This window comes from Gallinula chloropus, assembly GCF_964237585.1.
Source record: "Gallinula chloropus genome assembly, chromosome: 4".
NCBI classification, from domain to species: domain Eukaryota; kingdom Metazoa; phylum Chordata; class Aves; order Gruiformes; family Rallidae; genus Gallinula; species Gallinula chloropus.
Window position 1 is genome coordinate 72,422,086 of NC_140088.1, and position 15,462 is coordinate 72,437,547.

At 36.9% G+C, this 15,462-nt stretch overlaps 1 protein-coding gene across 1 annotated transcript in view; it reads right to left on the bottom strand.

The window, feature by feature from the left end:
• The window catches only part of COL25A1 (collagen type XXV alpha 1 chain), a gene marked incomplete at both ends in the record, with an annotated part of 297,516 nt that overhangs the window by 112,130 nt on the left and 169,924 nt on the right, over positions 1 to 15,462 (bottom strand). Inside the window, 2 exons of the mRNA XM_084264091.1 lie at positions 4,127 to 4,144; positions 8,895 to 8,921. Coding sequence (XP_084120217.1) covers positions 4,127 to 4,144; positions 8,895 to 8,921 — 45 coding nt within the window. The remainder of the gene's footprint in view (positions 1 to 4,126; positions 4,145 to 8,894; positions 8,922 to 15,462) is intronic.

Consider the following 15,462-nt stretch of genomic DNA (forward strand, 5'->3'; position numbering starts at 1 on the left):
CTGGATACAAACACTGTGCTTCTCTCAGGAGGAGCAGCTTTACTGCATATGTATCTCACCATGATGATCTATTTCTCCAGCCTTATGCTGATTCTCTCCTTCATAAACCTACATCTTGTCTTCTTCCCCCACTCTCCACCCAATCACAGAGACTCGAGGCATTCCTAACAGCAAACTGTTGGTAATGAGGAATATGGAGTTTACACCTCAATTAATGGTGGTTAGAAGAATATCAGTACGCCCAACTTTAAAGGTCTGACAGGTAAAGACCACTTTGTAGCATTAGTCAACAGGACATATTATGTGCCTTGCCAGTAGCTTAAAAAGACATCAAAACACATACATGATCATTTGACCTTGTTCATCGCCCCAGTACTGCAGGGAATGTGCTAATTGAGAGGAACATTTAACAGCTCTTGGAATGCAGATGGCCATCCAAACTTCCAAAACTGAAAGGGGAACTCAGCAAGACTTAAACTTCAGTTTCCTTACACAACTCCCTTTCTATCCTTCCTGCTGTCATATATTCAACTTTTTCCCAAGGTCTAGGATTCTTCCTACAACCACAGCATTCTCTAGGAAGTAATAAACAGATCTCTTTCTTACACTGCTGCCACCCAAAACAGCTCAAAACTATGGTCTATGTCCTGCTGGCTATTCTTCCTCAGTCCTTGACAAGAAACAGAAAACTAAAAGTTAAAATGGTTCCCACCAGCTCTGTTGACGGCACAAGCCAGTAATAGCCCATCTAACATGAATCAGAAATTAAAAATAATCCAGTCACATACCCTGAAGCTTGACGGTGAAAGAGACACACGCATACATTTGTCACCAGAATTGCTATGGTAACCCTTTATCATGCACACAACACTGGAAAATTTCAGACTGAAATAACATCACTTCCACAGACATTTCACATACAGGAAAACAAGAATCTCATGAAAACAAGTATCAATCATTAGTATTTTCTACATTTCTAATGCAGATTTGAATGGCTGCCAAAGAGAAGGGAGAAGCATCTGTGGGGCTGCTATATCTCAAAGTCCCACACAGAGAGTGATCAAGTATGCTGCTATGAGAGAGAAAGTATCTTGCACTAGAGATAGGCCAGGGAGAGGACATTGCTACAAAGAAGAAAAGAGTTGGCTGGCTGAGATGAAGTTACACCACAATACCACCCTGCCCCACATTTACAGTTGTTAAAAATTTTAGTTAATCAGAATTTCCTAATGGATCATCTTGCCTTCCTTCACCATAATAGCAACTGGACTGTTTTTAATAATTATATCAACTTTACTTCAAAACAATAAAAAAAGTTGTTTAGAAGTTGACTTTTTAGAAAACAGAGCAGTTACTATAATAACAAGCCATTACTAAAATAACAAGCCAGATAGCATACTCCTTACAGAATCAACTTTAGACTAAAAAGCTAAAGTCTGTTCTTCGACAAACATGAATACTTCCATTATTTCAAATGAGAGATGTATGGGCAGAATTTGGTTGTATAGATTTATTGTGAAAATAAATCATTCTGGTACAAGCTAATCTAAATACATATTTACATTCTAAACAAGAAAAAGCAGGTATTCTTTGGGGCCACTGAAAAGCACAATTTAAGTTTCAACAAAAATAGTAAAAATTTTGTTGCTTGCTCTTCTACAAAGAAAGTCAGTTCACATGGTATTTGAAAGAGCTTTCTTTTTAACAGAAACCCACAGTCATACGAAGGTACTTGTTTGGGTTTTTTAAAAGGTTATGCTAAAAATTATTTAGCTATTGATTATGGTCTTTACCTTTCAGAGATACAATAGAACCATGAACTTTTTTCTGAAAAAGCAAACAAAACAAAACAACCCCCCCCCCCACACACACACACACAAAGAAACATTTGTGGGTTGTAATAAAGCTTCTTACTGGAAACAGCGAAACCTGAAACAAAATTATCTTTTGTGGTGCATTTTTTAAGAAATAAGCAGTAAAAAGTCAAAAATAAAACGACAGAAGTTGCTAGTCATCCATTATGAATTTATATTTGCACCCAGTAATTATGTATGTGTTGAGTGAATTTAGAACTTACGTTTTGAAAATTACAGCAAGAAAAGAATAGGTGTTAATAAAACACTGTATGTAAAAAGTTTTTTAATTTATCTTAGATCTTAGTGTGCGTTTACATGGCTACAACATCAAAAACTTTCTAAGTGCTCCTTTTGTGAACACAGCAATTCTGATCGAAGCCAGGAAGCCTTTGCTTAATAACAAGACTGACCAATATTTTTAATTTTGGGTTTCTCATGGACACAGTCTCAAGACTGGGAAAATTACTGAATTTCACAGATAGGTGAAATTTCGAAAGTTTTTTAATGACAAACCGGGGTGTGAGTGTGTGTGTCACTTATTTTGTCTCTACATGAACAGACTCGGTTTTCTATTGATACTTTAAAATCATTAAAAATAATCTTGAGATTTTAAAGCACAGCCTCCAACGTTTTTAAAATCTATCTTGTTATTATCTCACATGTCAACACCTACACACAAGCTTCTAGGTTTAGGCATCTTGATCTAAAGCTAAATCCTCCGCTGTCTCATGCCATTATGACTTCCTCACCAGTGCCCTTGGCAAGGATTATTCCTGGACTGAACAAGTCAGTCAAAATGATGGAATACGTACATATCCTCCTGCCACAATAAGGGCATCTTGAGCTGAAAAGGAGGAAAAGGCAGTATTAGGAATAATGGTGTTTCTCAGAACAATGGCAATGGCCCAGAGGTAAGAGCGACAGAAGTTAGGATGAGAATTCTTGTATCATGGGACCTTGTATTGTTTTCTATATAATGATTCAGGGAACTGAGAAGTTAATACAGTTTTCTGGGGAGTGGAGGATAGCTAGAGGAATTTTCCTAAGGTTTGTGCCCCACTTCTCTTACAACCAGACAAGATTGTTCAGAGCAAGAGTGTCACACAGAATTATAATCTCTCTTCTCATTGACACACCCCCCTCTCCCCCCCTGCAGCACAGAGGCTGGAGATACCTCTCTCTGTAGAGATACACATCAAGAGCCTACGGTGAAACACAAGTGCTATGGAGGGGATCATAATTTTCAATATCATACAGACCGCTTCTTATATAAGACTATCAAGTGGAGCATGGCACTGCAAGGGTACTAGACATTCACACTGAGTGGGATGAAGGTTTGCAATTGTCTTTCAACAGGAAACGAACAGAAACAAAAAAAAAAATCCGAGGAAAATATTTTCTATTAATGAAATCTTAAATTTAAAAAAACCAATAAAAATCAATCAATAAGGCTGTAAAGTTTGATTTGAAATTATGATTCTAAAAATATAAGGGGCCCTCGCAGAAATCCTGGTTCAGGCAGCTCACTTGTGCTAAGATGGCCCCACAGACCAGGGTTTGCTTCCCATAATGCATTCTGAGCTAGCAAAAAGATAAGCTTTTGAGCAACTGACATAAGCACGTTTGGCTTTCTCCCCCTCCATGTATTTCCTGACCCTTCCATATTGCTATACCGCTCAAATAATTTATATTTAAATTTTGCTATACCTAATTTTTCCTTTTTGCTGATCTACTTCTACCTTAGAACTGAAGTTAGATCCCTAGATTTCCATGCTTTCAATTACAGCTCACAAGACAAAGTTCTATTATTCTTAAATAAAAATGAACTAATGCAAAGAAGCACACATAATTAATCAAAACAGCTAGCAGCGCAATATTTAAAATAACTGAGGGCTGCCTGGATTACAGCAGCATTATTAGCATGTGATTAATAAGCAGTTGAAGTATTACATTTGTTAAGTTATTTTATCTTGCTTTAAAGTTAGGTGGCAAAGTTTGAAGCCATAGTTAGGATTTGCTTTATTCAGCATTATGTTGTTAACCCCACCATCTGGTCAAACAGCTGAGGGATCTCAGGCAACCATATGGGGGGCCCATGTTTCTTTCTTGGGAAATATTTGCCTTGCTGAATTATGCAATGCTTACCAGTTTCAAGCTTATTACAGTAGGATTAAAAAAACCCCATCAAAATACTCTGCAGATAGAGAAATGGAATTTGGTGGGCTCGTTATGTATTTAACCTCATGTAGAAAAAATAAAATGACACTTACTTGAGGACCAGGCTGTCCCTGAAAAACAAGAAAAAGATAAGGTTAGTAAAAGTTATGACAAGGATCAAGTCCCTAAATAGTAGCAAATAGTTACAGTACTCTCCAATAAAATGATAACAAAAAAAATATCATTCTAGTAACCGTATTAAAGTCAGATTCTGGTCTCTTATGTCTATATTGAATTTGGCTGTTTTAATTCAAACTTGATGAACTTTCTTGCCATTGACTGATTCCAGAGATAAATCACAGCAACACAACATTGAACTTCATATTTCAGACAGTCAGAACAATGCAATTTAAATTAGGTTTTCCTATAATTTCTAGTCACTCTCAAGTGAGAAAGAATCTACAAATGCTGAGCTGCTTTAGAAGCAGGCATTGGGTGTTTCTTCTCTATTATGGCTCACCCCCATGTTTCAAGGAGGTGCTAATTACTGCTAATTGAACTAACAAAGTCTGAAAAATAGAGGAAAGGCATTGCTGAGCAAACAATAGTCTTCTTGCCATTGCTGCAAGCACCACAGTTTTAAGCAAGCTTAAACCAGTATTTAAGCCAGGTAATCATCATTAGATGAACCCTTGTCAGTCAGCCCAAAGAGGCAGCTGATAACATTGCCTCTCCCTTTATAAACACACCTTTTGGACCCCCCCTGCCCAAATGAAGAGGCACTCTCTGCACACTGAGCAACTGTAGATACCTTTTGCTGCTGCAAGCCCTTACAGAGCAGACTTCCTTTCACTAGGTCCCTAGCCTAGCACAGCCAGTGAAAGCCATCAGTTATCCTGGCCCACTCATTACAATTTGCATGAAGCAGAATTGTATTGCAAAATGGTATAGTAGCTGTGACTATGAATGACAACCAGCCAAGCAATCAACTCATGCTCTAAAACAGAGACAAATACTTCTCCCTATATTTCTCCCTGTAAAGAGATAATTTCTTCACCTCCTAGGGGTAGCTTAGATTCTAGTGTTTTATGACACCAATGATATTGCAGTTGAATTGAAACTACAATTTCTTATAAGTCTTATAAAACCTCTTCATTTTAGGTAGAAGGTACTGCTATGCAGACTTGAAACTTTTCCACCTCAATGTCAGGAAACCCATTTTTGGTGTGATGGTAACAAAGCACTGACATGGATTGCCCAGGGAGATTGGAGATATTCACAAGCTGTCTGGACATGATCCTGGGCAACTTGCTCTAGATGACTCTGCTTGATCAGAGAGGTAAGACCAGATCATAGAATAATCTGGGTTGGAAGGGACCCCAATGATCATAGAGTTCCAACCCCCTTGCCACAGGCAGGGACACCAACCTCCAGGCCCGGAGCTACACAAGGTTGCCCAGGGCCCCATCCAACCTGGCCTTGAACATTTCTTTCCCGGGATGGGGCAAAGATGATCATTCTGTGATTGTGTGTTCTGCTAAGGAGGGTGGGGGTAGGGTGTTTCAACTGGGAACTAGTATCTACAAGAAAAGCAGTTGAAGAAAAAGGCTTTTTTCAATAGCTCACAACATTTTTGTACCAAATTAAAACTGAAAATTACATGCTTTTTTTTTTTAATACGAAGCATTAGAAATAATGTCTCAGAGGAATCATGGTAAAATACAGAATTCTTGTCACTATCTAAACCTTACACTAAATGAAGCCTAAAGCATTTTTTGTTGTAGATCCTGCAGCTTTGTATTAATTCCTCACAGCAACACTGCACTATAGAGGTTTTTCAATTAAAAAATAATAAACAAAAAAATACTGGCTAAGGTTTGACAGTTCTAATACGAAGTAAAGTTTTCTGAATTGGTCAGTTCTATGAAGTTACACATCACCCTGGTTTAATGAATACAATTGTGACTCCTCAGCACAGCCTCAATGACTCCTCAGCACTCAGCACTCAAAACCTGCTGTGATGGTAAGATTAAGATAGCGTTCTATACCTAATCCTAAAATTATCAGAAATAGCTTACTGAAGCAGTAGTGGGCAGCCTGTACGATAAATTCCTATATATTAACTGAACTCAGACCTACGTATGCAAACTTTTCTTTACGAACTCACAATACGTTTCTTCTCACAAGTATATCTGAAGTTGCAATACATCTTGACCAAACCATTGAAGACTGTCTCCAAGACATACACAGAAACTTAATTGAAACTCTGAAATTACCAAAATGTTTCAACAAACTGTTGATTTAAATCAGTAGAAAGCAAACAAACAGAATATACATCTATATATTTGAACAAGATTTGAAAACTGACACTTTTTTTCTTCAATGTAAATTAGACATACTGGCGATACCAAGTTTCCACATGGTACATGCTATATGTGTTCTATAAGGGACATACACAAATAACACAGACGTGTAGAGGGTCAGAATCATGCTCCCATGAAAATGTTTTCTACTCTTAATCTCAACAGCATTATCAGTTTACCTTTTGTTATTGTGCATTTATAATTATGCTTTAATCATGCCTGCAACACAGAGAGAAGAAAGCTGGAAACTTAATTTTTATAGGACAATTACTTTTCATGGTGACACAGAACTCTATGAGATATTGGGGAATGTAATAGTTGCATTACTCTTCATTTATATATACTGTCAATATTGCAATAATCCTGCAATAAACTGTAATTGGAGATGCTGAATACAAAAGTACTCATGGCAGGATTTTTTTTTTTATCCTGTTGGCTATGAGGTCCTTGAACATGGAAAGAACTCCACATTAATTAAGGTAATTATTTTTTAATTGTTCCAAATTCTTCACTATTTTTGTATACTTTTATATATTCCCTGCCCTACTAGCTACTGCAGTTACAATATAATTTTCTCTTCTCACTTAGTGATCCAGTGAGTGATGCTAAACAGAAGAAGCAGCAAGTGCTATATTATGGAACTCATCAGCTCTGCTTAAAAACGTACAGGTAGAAAGAGGCACCAAAATAGTGACCTTGCAGATTGCAAAGAGTCATTGTCACACAATTCAAAGTTCAGGAGAAAAGGAGGGGTTATTCATTCGCCTTCTCTCAGTTTTGTATATTGGGAAGGGTCAGGAAACAAGGTCTGCAAGTTGTTTTTGTGTTCAATAAAAAACCCTCTAACATGAATGCAATCTGATACTATAACTCATTTGAGCAAGTTCAAGCCAAATTAATATGGTTGGGTTCCCAAAAGGGCTCCAGGATCTCAAATCCTTCTGCTTCACTGCTGCATAAATTCTTCAAAATGCATGTCACATGTGGATTATAATGTTTTAGCTGGACATACTTATCTAAAGTGTAGCAAAAAACCAGTGCGAAAATACTCTTCAAGACTGAAAAGTCAGAATTACACTGGATTTTTTTTTTCTAATGAATATCTCCTCATTCAAAGGTGTTACATACTCTAAAATTGATTCATTGATTGTAGCTACCAACTGACTGCATTTACAGACCAGTCTCAACACCAGTAACCAATCAAGGTGTATTTTAGAGGCTGCTGTTTTGAAACTCTAAATCATTGCTCACATACTTTATTATCCACCACTATTGCTTTTTTTAATAAGTGTATTTAAAAAAAAAATCTGTCTACAGTGGGTATATCAGCACAATATGTCATGATTTCAACAAAATCTTCGGAATAATTTTCCCTTCTATATTCTTATTTACTGACTTAATACATTATTTTGCAGGAAAGAAAGGGGTTAAGTTTGTCAGATGAAAGGCCTTCTCGGTTGATAGGTAATCCCTTCCTAGCAATTTAACTTAATATTAGCTGCTGATGTGTAAATAGTACTAAAAGAAAAAGATATATGGTATAGCTGATGTCAACAGGTAAGCTACCAATCTTCCAAAAGAGAAGAATAAAGAAAAAGCCTACTGACTGGAGACTGCAAACATTGCAGAAAAGTTACTTAGTAGAAAGAGAATTCAAGGAGCAGAGGAAAAAGTCTTAAGAACATAGAAGATAACACCGCAAGTTAGCAAGCTGAGCTTGCAGAGGAAATGGGGCTTGGAGTAAACAAAAGAACAGAAAAAGAAAGATGTATTTAGGGTACCAAAGACAAAGGCTTTCCTGGAAAGGAAGAGAAGAGAAGTTGCAGAAGCAGTAACATGACAAAGTGAAGAAACTGGATTTTCACATCTTCTGCACAGGTTTAATCTTTAAAGAGCTGAGAACACAAGCTTCCCCACTCATACATCCAAATTTATGGATATACAAATATATACACAAATACAAATATATTTACAAATGCGCTGTATAAAATTAAATGTTATTTCTAATGTAATTCAAGTAGAACCTCCTTAAAGAATATCTGGGATAGCATAAAAATGCAATAGACATGGGGCTGTTCAGACCTAATCAGCCAACAAAATCCAGGCAAAGCAATTAAAACAAAAAAATGAAGAACTGTAGAAAAAGGAAACTAGCAACAGCCACAGATACGTGGTCAGAAACAACATCCTGCTGTTTGAAAGGCACCACCAGACGACCCTTGTGTAGCACTTTTCTGGACAGAGCACCCTAGCAGGAACATCTGTCTCCCAATCTAATCCAAATAGAAAATGATAAGGGAACAGGAGTAACATGGCTGACCTCCAATTCCTAGGATAGACACAAAAGACTGAAGTGGCTTTTCAGCACCCTGTTAAAATCTTTGCTACTTAGGATGAAATACGTTATGCTGAGGAAGCCAATACATGAATAGCATACATTTCAGCATGAGCAATTAAAAAAGCAAAGAGGGAATATGTGCAAGACCTAAATTACACTGATTTTGAACAAATCACCTACCAGCTTTCCATCCATACCAATCGGACCCTGGGATAATCAAAAGTCAAAACAAAATGGAACAGTTAAATCACAGGAACACTGAAGATGAGGAACAATATACAGACTTGAGGAATACTGTGAGCTTTAGAAGATTAATAACTATGTCAGCAGTTAAATTCAGTACTTAAAGATATTTTGAGAATGAAGGCAGAGAAAAGAAGCAACAAAAGAAGCAGACCTAAGACAGAATTAATAAAAACAGCATGGTGGGAGGTAGCCAGGCAATAGCTGGTGCTTAACAAAAGACAGGTTCAACATGCAACAAAGGAATTATTAGTTTGGCAAATCACAGTGGCACATCATAACCAAACATATGAAATAATGCATCTGGCTTGTGTATTTTACTTTAAATAACTGAGAAAACAGAATAGGCAGTCTATGTACTGAATATTCTTATCACATGGTTGGAAGATAAAAGGAACAAAGACTTAAAATTTCATTACTAATCTGTATTTATAATAATGATGGTTAGTAAGAAATTTCAGCTCAAGAAGCTGACTGAGGTACTGAAGATTTCTGCCTATACTTTGATCAAGAAGTTCTGTGCCTTATCCTATTTTCCTTTTTTCCCTTGGGAAACATGGAATTTAAGTATCAGCAAGGATATTTGCTGTTACTTTAAAAGTCACTTATTTCCTTCAGAGTCCAGAGATTGATTCCAATTACATGGATGCAAACCCTGGAAAGGATTTAACACGGGTGCATGCTGCTTTTGGTTCTGTATCAACTGCACATTTAGGTGATCGAAGGAGAGAGGACTAGAAAAAGCTGGAATAATTTTAAATTTGATGCTGAATTGTTATGTCTTCTGACAAACAGTTGCATTACGTTTCACTGAGAATAGAATAAGAGCAGGCAGAGAAGTTGTTTCTGCCGATAAAATTCCCCTGCTAGGCTGAAACTGTGAGCTTTCAGTTCCTGGCCCCACGCAAAAGGGACACTGGCTTACATCTGCTGGAAATGGGTTTTCTCTTAAATGCTGGCACCTCCAGCCAGATGTTCCCCCTGGGATTTCAGGGGCACTCTCTTGAGGCTGCCTTCCCTAGGCATATGGCCTGTTAGGAGTGGCCACTCACACTGCTTGATATAGATCACTGTAGATGAGATAACAGAAAATAACATATTTGCTGGGTTTATGTTGATACATTTTATCCTTCCTGCTTTCTTCCTCCTCCCTTTCTAATCTGGCTTCTGAGCAAAACTCACCATGTAATACTTCAGTCTAAATCAGGTCTACAGTGGTTCTGCTGACCCTTTCACCCTGCAGCGTGCATTCTACCCTCTGCACTATTGTTAACAGGTACCACAGTCATATGAATGAGTTAGTTGAACCAGCTATCAAGAAAGTAATAAATAGCATGCAAAAGTGATGCTGTATCAATCTAGTGAGTTCCCTAGTAATCCGTCCTCTCCCAGCCTAGACCATGGACTCTGCTAAAAACTCCAGACCTTCTTTGTATGAAAGAGGACATCAGTTGGATGTACATATTGTGAAACTCATGATTTTTGGGACATTATTGGTTAAGAAGCCCATACACTAACCTAACTTGTCAGATCCAATAACAAGTTACTGTGTCTGGGCAGCCCTACAGGAATAAAACCCCTTAGATCTCCTTCCCTCCAGCTCTTACTGTGGATTCCTGTCACATCACGAGTAGATGACATGCTGAGAGTGTAAAGCAGGTCAGCAGCACCTTGGTTATCTGCATAGCCACTGCCTTTTTTTATGTGCTGATGTCCTCAGAAAGTTTGTGACGGTTGGGATGGCCTACCGCGTCTTTCAAATGTCACGTCTGAGCCAGTTCTTCCCAGGTATCCAATAAAGCAATGCTTTCCGGTGCATTAACAGGACAGCTTTTATGATTATGCTTCCTTAGTGCCTCGTGATCCCACATGTGCAGCATAAGTACTTACTAATTTTCTCATAGTCATTTAGCAGATTTCTCAATATGGTACAGTACACCCCAAAAATCAGGGCAAGCCTGCAAATTATTAGCTTTCACCAGGTTTTTCTAGCACTGTACTACAGGGTATTTATCTAGTAATATTTACACACAGAATCTGTTGCAGGTGCCAAAATGAAGTCTGAGCTGAAACCTGGCTATGAATGCTTTTAGTTCTAGAAAGCAAACTACAGCTATTACACTCAACAGTAAGGTCATGGTTAAGTATATAAAGTTCCCCAGAGGGCTGTATGGGCCAGCCACTAAATTTAACTGTTTGGTCTACTGCAAGCTTAACCCAAAAGATTTAATTATTCTTATGATGAATGAATACAGAAAATAATTACACAAGTATTTATAGAAGGAAAATTCATTACAGGGTCAACCTGGTGGCTTAGAGGGACCAGCCAACATATCGTGCAGCTGTAGCACTGCTTGTATTTTGCATATAAGCACTGGTTCCAGGGAATATTTCTTTATCATAGAAAAAAAAATATTCTCACTTACAATGATAGGCATTTTAACTACTGTTACATTTTTGGCTGGTCCTTGACCATGCTATGTAGTCCTTTAATTCAAGTGAAGGAGCTATGTGCAGCATCTTGAAGAGTCTCAGTAAAAAAGAATCAGAAATTCCCAGTAGGCTAAAGAGAAATATCTGCTCACAATGGAATATAATAGGAATTTTCCCATGATTCCATTGGTATCAGGACTATTTGGTCTGAAGTCTGGGAAAATCCTCTGGGATTTACTTTAGAGAGAAGGAGAAGAAAGAGAAACTTGCTTGAGATGTATTGCCCTACAGGAGAAAAAAAACAAACCAAACCACTATCTCTGAAGGTAAGACATGTTACTGTGAAAATGAATAATGTTCTTTCATTATAAAAATACTAAATATTTAACAGCAAAACAGAAGGTAATTTCCTTCTTTCCTCAATTACTTCTTTCTAGTGTTGGAGAGAGAGAAGACACTTTTCAAAAATGGAAAAAAATCAGAATTCTCACACCTGATACAGCCTGGGTGAGAAAGATGAGCTGAAACAGTTCATAAGGCTAGTTCATATTGCACTAAGAAAAATCCCATATATGACAATGTTTATTGAAAATCATTACATGATTGTACTAGAAGTATCACGGAGCACTCAAAGACATTTTCATTTGTTTTGAAAGAAAGACTTCAAACTATAGTCCATCTTTGAGTAACCTGATTATCTCCAGAGCTGCTCACAACTTTTAGCTTTGCTCTCCAAATAACTGCTAGTACTGTTTAGCATGTATTTTTTGATAAGCACCACATAGATCTATACATCTACCAAATGCACCACTGTCTTCTATAACACAGTCCCCATAAAACATTCCAGAAAGCAAGACAAAGCATCATGAAAGAGAAAGAACTGAGTAGATTTATACAAAACAGACTTGCACACTATTTGTTCTCTTACTGTAGATACTACAGATGGCACTGAAAATGTTTCCTTTGGATTATGCATGCACTTTCTAGGTTTCCACTACCATTTTTAATGTATACTATTCCTGGGTATTTACTTATGGTATTACACAGGCTTGTTTCCACAATTCTCAAAAGCAAAGATGTTTATTCAGTAAAGTTTTTTTTTCCAAATAATACCCAACTACCATTCACTACCTGTCTAATAAGGATAAAATAGAACCAGCACCTGGAAGGAATAGGAATATGAGCACCATTTCAGTCTGGCTTTGTGAGAAAAAGCTTTCATTCTTCAAGAATACTGTAAATATATATATATATTTTTTTAAATATATCTTAAGTCAAATTTTGAATGCTACACAACTTAAATTGTTTTCTGTTTAAGCAGTGTCTTTCATATATGGGTTACTCTGGAAGTAAATATTTTAAGGGTTTTTGAGGGTATTGTTAGAAATTGAATATGTAAGTAAATGGATGAGAAAACTATAGTGTTCCTTTTAAAAAGATAGCCAGTATTATTACTTTTGGCAGCTTTACTGGAGCTTCATTTCTTCTGAAAATTCTGAGTGAAAAGTGAATATAAAAGGTATCACGTGTTGAAATCTTCTATGTGATAAAAGGAAAGGAAAAGAGGAAGATTTGGATTATCTTCTTACTGTTAACTCCTCCACTCATCCTTCAGCAGTCCTTTTCATTTAAGAAAGAAGACTGAGTTGTGAACCAGGAAATACATCATGAACAGAAAACAGACATAATTTCTTCTTTATAAAATGTACAACGTCCTCTAGCTAAAGGAGGCTTTTTTTTGTTGTTGTTTTATTTTTTAAAGTGGATTGACGTATTTAACAGTGTATAGCTTTGGTAGGTTTATCTTCCTTGGAAGCATGCAGAGAAATGTATTTGTTGCAAACGCATTCTTTTGACATTGAAAATTACTTCAATTCTAGTTTTGTGTATAAATAAATTACAAGCGGGCTAATTATCATCTCCAAATGCATAATGAATTCTCAAACTTTGATGGCTCATTGTTTTTCCTGACTATTCAGTGTGAAATCAAGTATTTGGAAAAAATACCTCATTGAAGACCGTAGGTGTCTGAAATGTTCTTTATAAGCAAAATTAATACAGAAACATCTGCATCTCAGGGAGAGCACGGATACAGAGAACTGAACAGAGCCCCAGCAACACCATCCTAGACTATGTTTCAATTTACTGGAGCTTCATGGCACAAAGAAGTGGCCGAGGTTATTTCAACATATCTGATGGGCAGCGTTGGAACAATTAAAGCTAGCGAGATGTAACAATACTGTAGCTGATCATGTTACAAGGATTTTCTGGATTCAGCTTGTAATGCAATGAATTCAAAGTGAGTATTCACACTGACTATAAGAAGAATGCAATTTGCCACTCAGATACCAAAAAAATAAAAAAAATTTAAACCCCCCACATTTTAAGGTATCTTCCAGCATTATTTTAAAAAATCTTTCAGATGACAAATTTGGCAGATTTAAGATATGCTAATGTAGTCTACCACTTCAGCATTTCAGAAATGCTTATCCTGATAAAATCACATGCCTAAATTATCCCACATTTCCAAACAATCTAAAGGAAACTCAATTGTTAAATTGTTACTTGCAGCTGCCTGACAATCTCTTATGTCAATACATCTACAATAGCAGATTCAGAAGAAAGCAGAAATCTAGCTTTACAGCAACTATATGAGCTGCACACCATTTACTATGTCAAACATTTTAAAAATACCTATATGGAGAAAAAAAAAATCCATCTCAAGCAGTAAGCTTACAGATCATCCACATGAAGTTCAGGTAAGGTGAAGGATGACACACTGCCTTTTCAAATCATCTATTTTAGTTCAAGATTGAGACAAATTTTAAAAAAGCCCCAAATGTCACATTGCTTTATTATGATTCCATTAAAATTACAGATCTCCACATCTGTCCTTTTCTCTCCTTTTCTTAATTATAGGTTTATCAAGGTTGACTAGATGTCATATAGTATTCCTAGCAAGGACATATGTTTCCTAGCAAGTCCGATGAGATTTCTTTTTAGTGAAGTTTTGGTTTAGAGCCTGTGTGGTCAAGGAGTATGATAAGCTTGTTAGCTTACTACATTTCTACTAATGAAACATTATCAGTTCTTTTAGATGACTAGAAGTGATTGCTGTTAAGAGCAATGTAAGCTTACAGCCTAGCTACAGGAGTCACTTGCTCCAAGCCTGGGAGAAAAGTAGTGCACTAAATTAACCTGCAACAAGTCTTTCTGGCCAGCAATCAGAACATTAACGAAAAAACCCCACATAATTCAGATCATTTGGCCCTGAGAAAACTTTGCTGCGAAAAGAATGTATTACCAGAGTACAAGAAAGATGAGCCTGCTATCTATCTAAAACCCTTTTATCACAAAAGCAAAAGTACTGACAAAGACAAATGGAATGCTACAAAGCTCTTCCAAAGAAGTCCCCTTCAGAATTTCCAGAATTTATCCCTCAAGCAGCTCATCTTAACTACTACCTGAGACATAAAACTCAGCTAGATCATCATGATTAAGGCTCCAGACTACACCTCTGTCAGCCACAGAAGCTACACCATGCCTAGACTAGGCTCTCAGCAATAAGACTTCAGTTCAAGAGCATAAAGATTATCAGAACTTAATATCAGAAATTATATTTTAAACCACCTGTCAAGTATAGTGCCTTCAGTACAGACAAATACGCAGCGTGCACATGTAAAGCAATTAGCCAATGCTAACAGTAGGCTGCCAAGCAGAACTGGCAGGAATCTTACATGTATTTTGCTGTTTCTGTTACAGAAAAGAAAATATTTGCATTTTTCATTCTTGTTCGTTTCCTTGAATTTCAAGAATCAACATGAGACCTGAAGCTATGAATTCAACAAAGCAGCTCTAGTGTCCATGTTAGCCTAAATGAGATGATGGAAATCATCTATAATGCAACAAGATGGAAGATGAGGGACAGGTTTAAAGATTCCAAAAGAAACCAGAAATGCCAGGTACAGTCTCCAAAATTTTCCCATGGAGCAACATCACTTTAGATTACAAGACTTGTAGCTGGGAGCCCTACATGTAGTCTGAATACTCTAGCAACTCCTTTGCAATTATA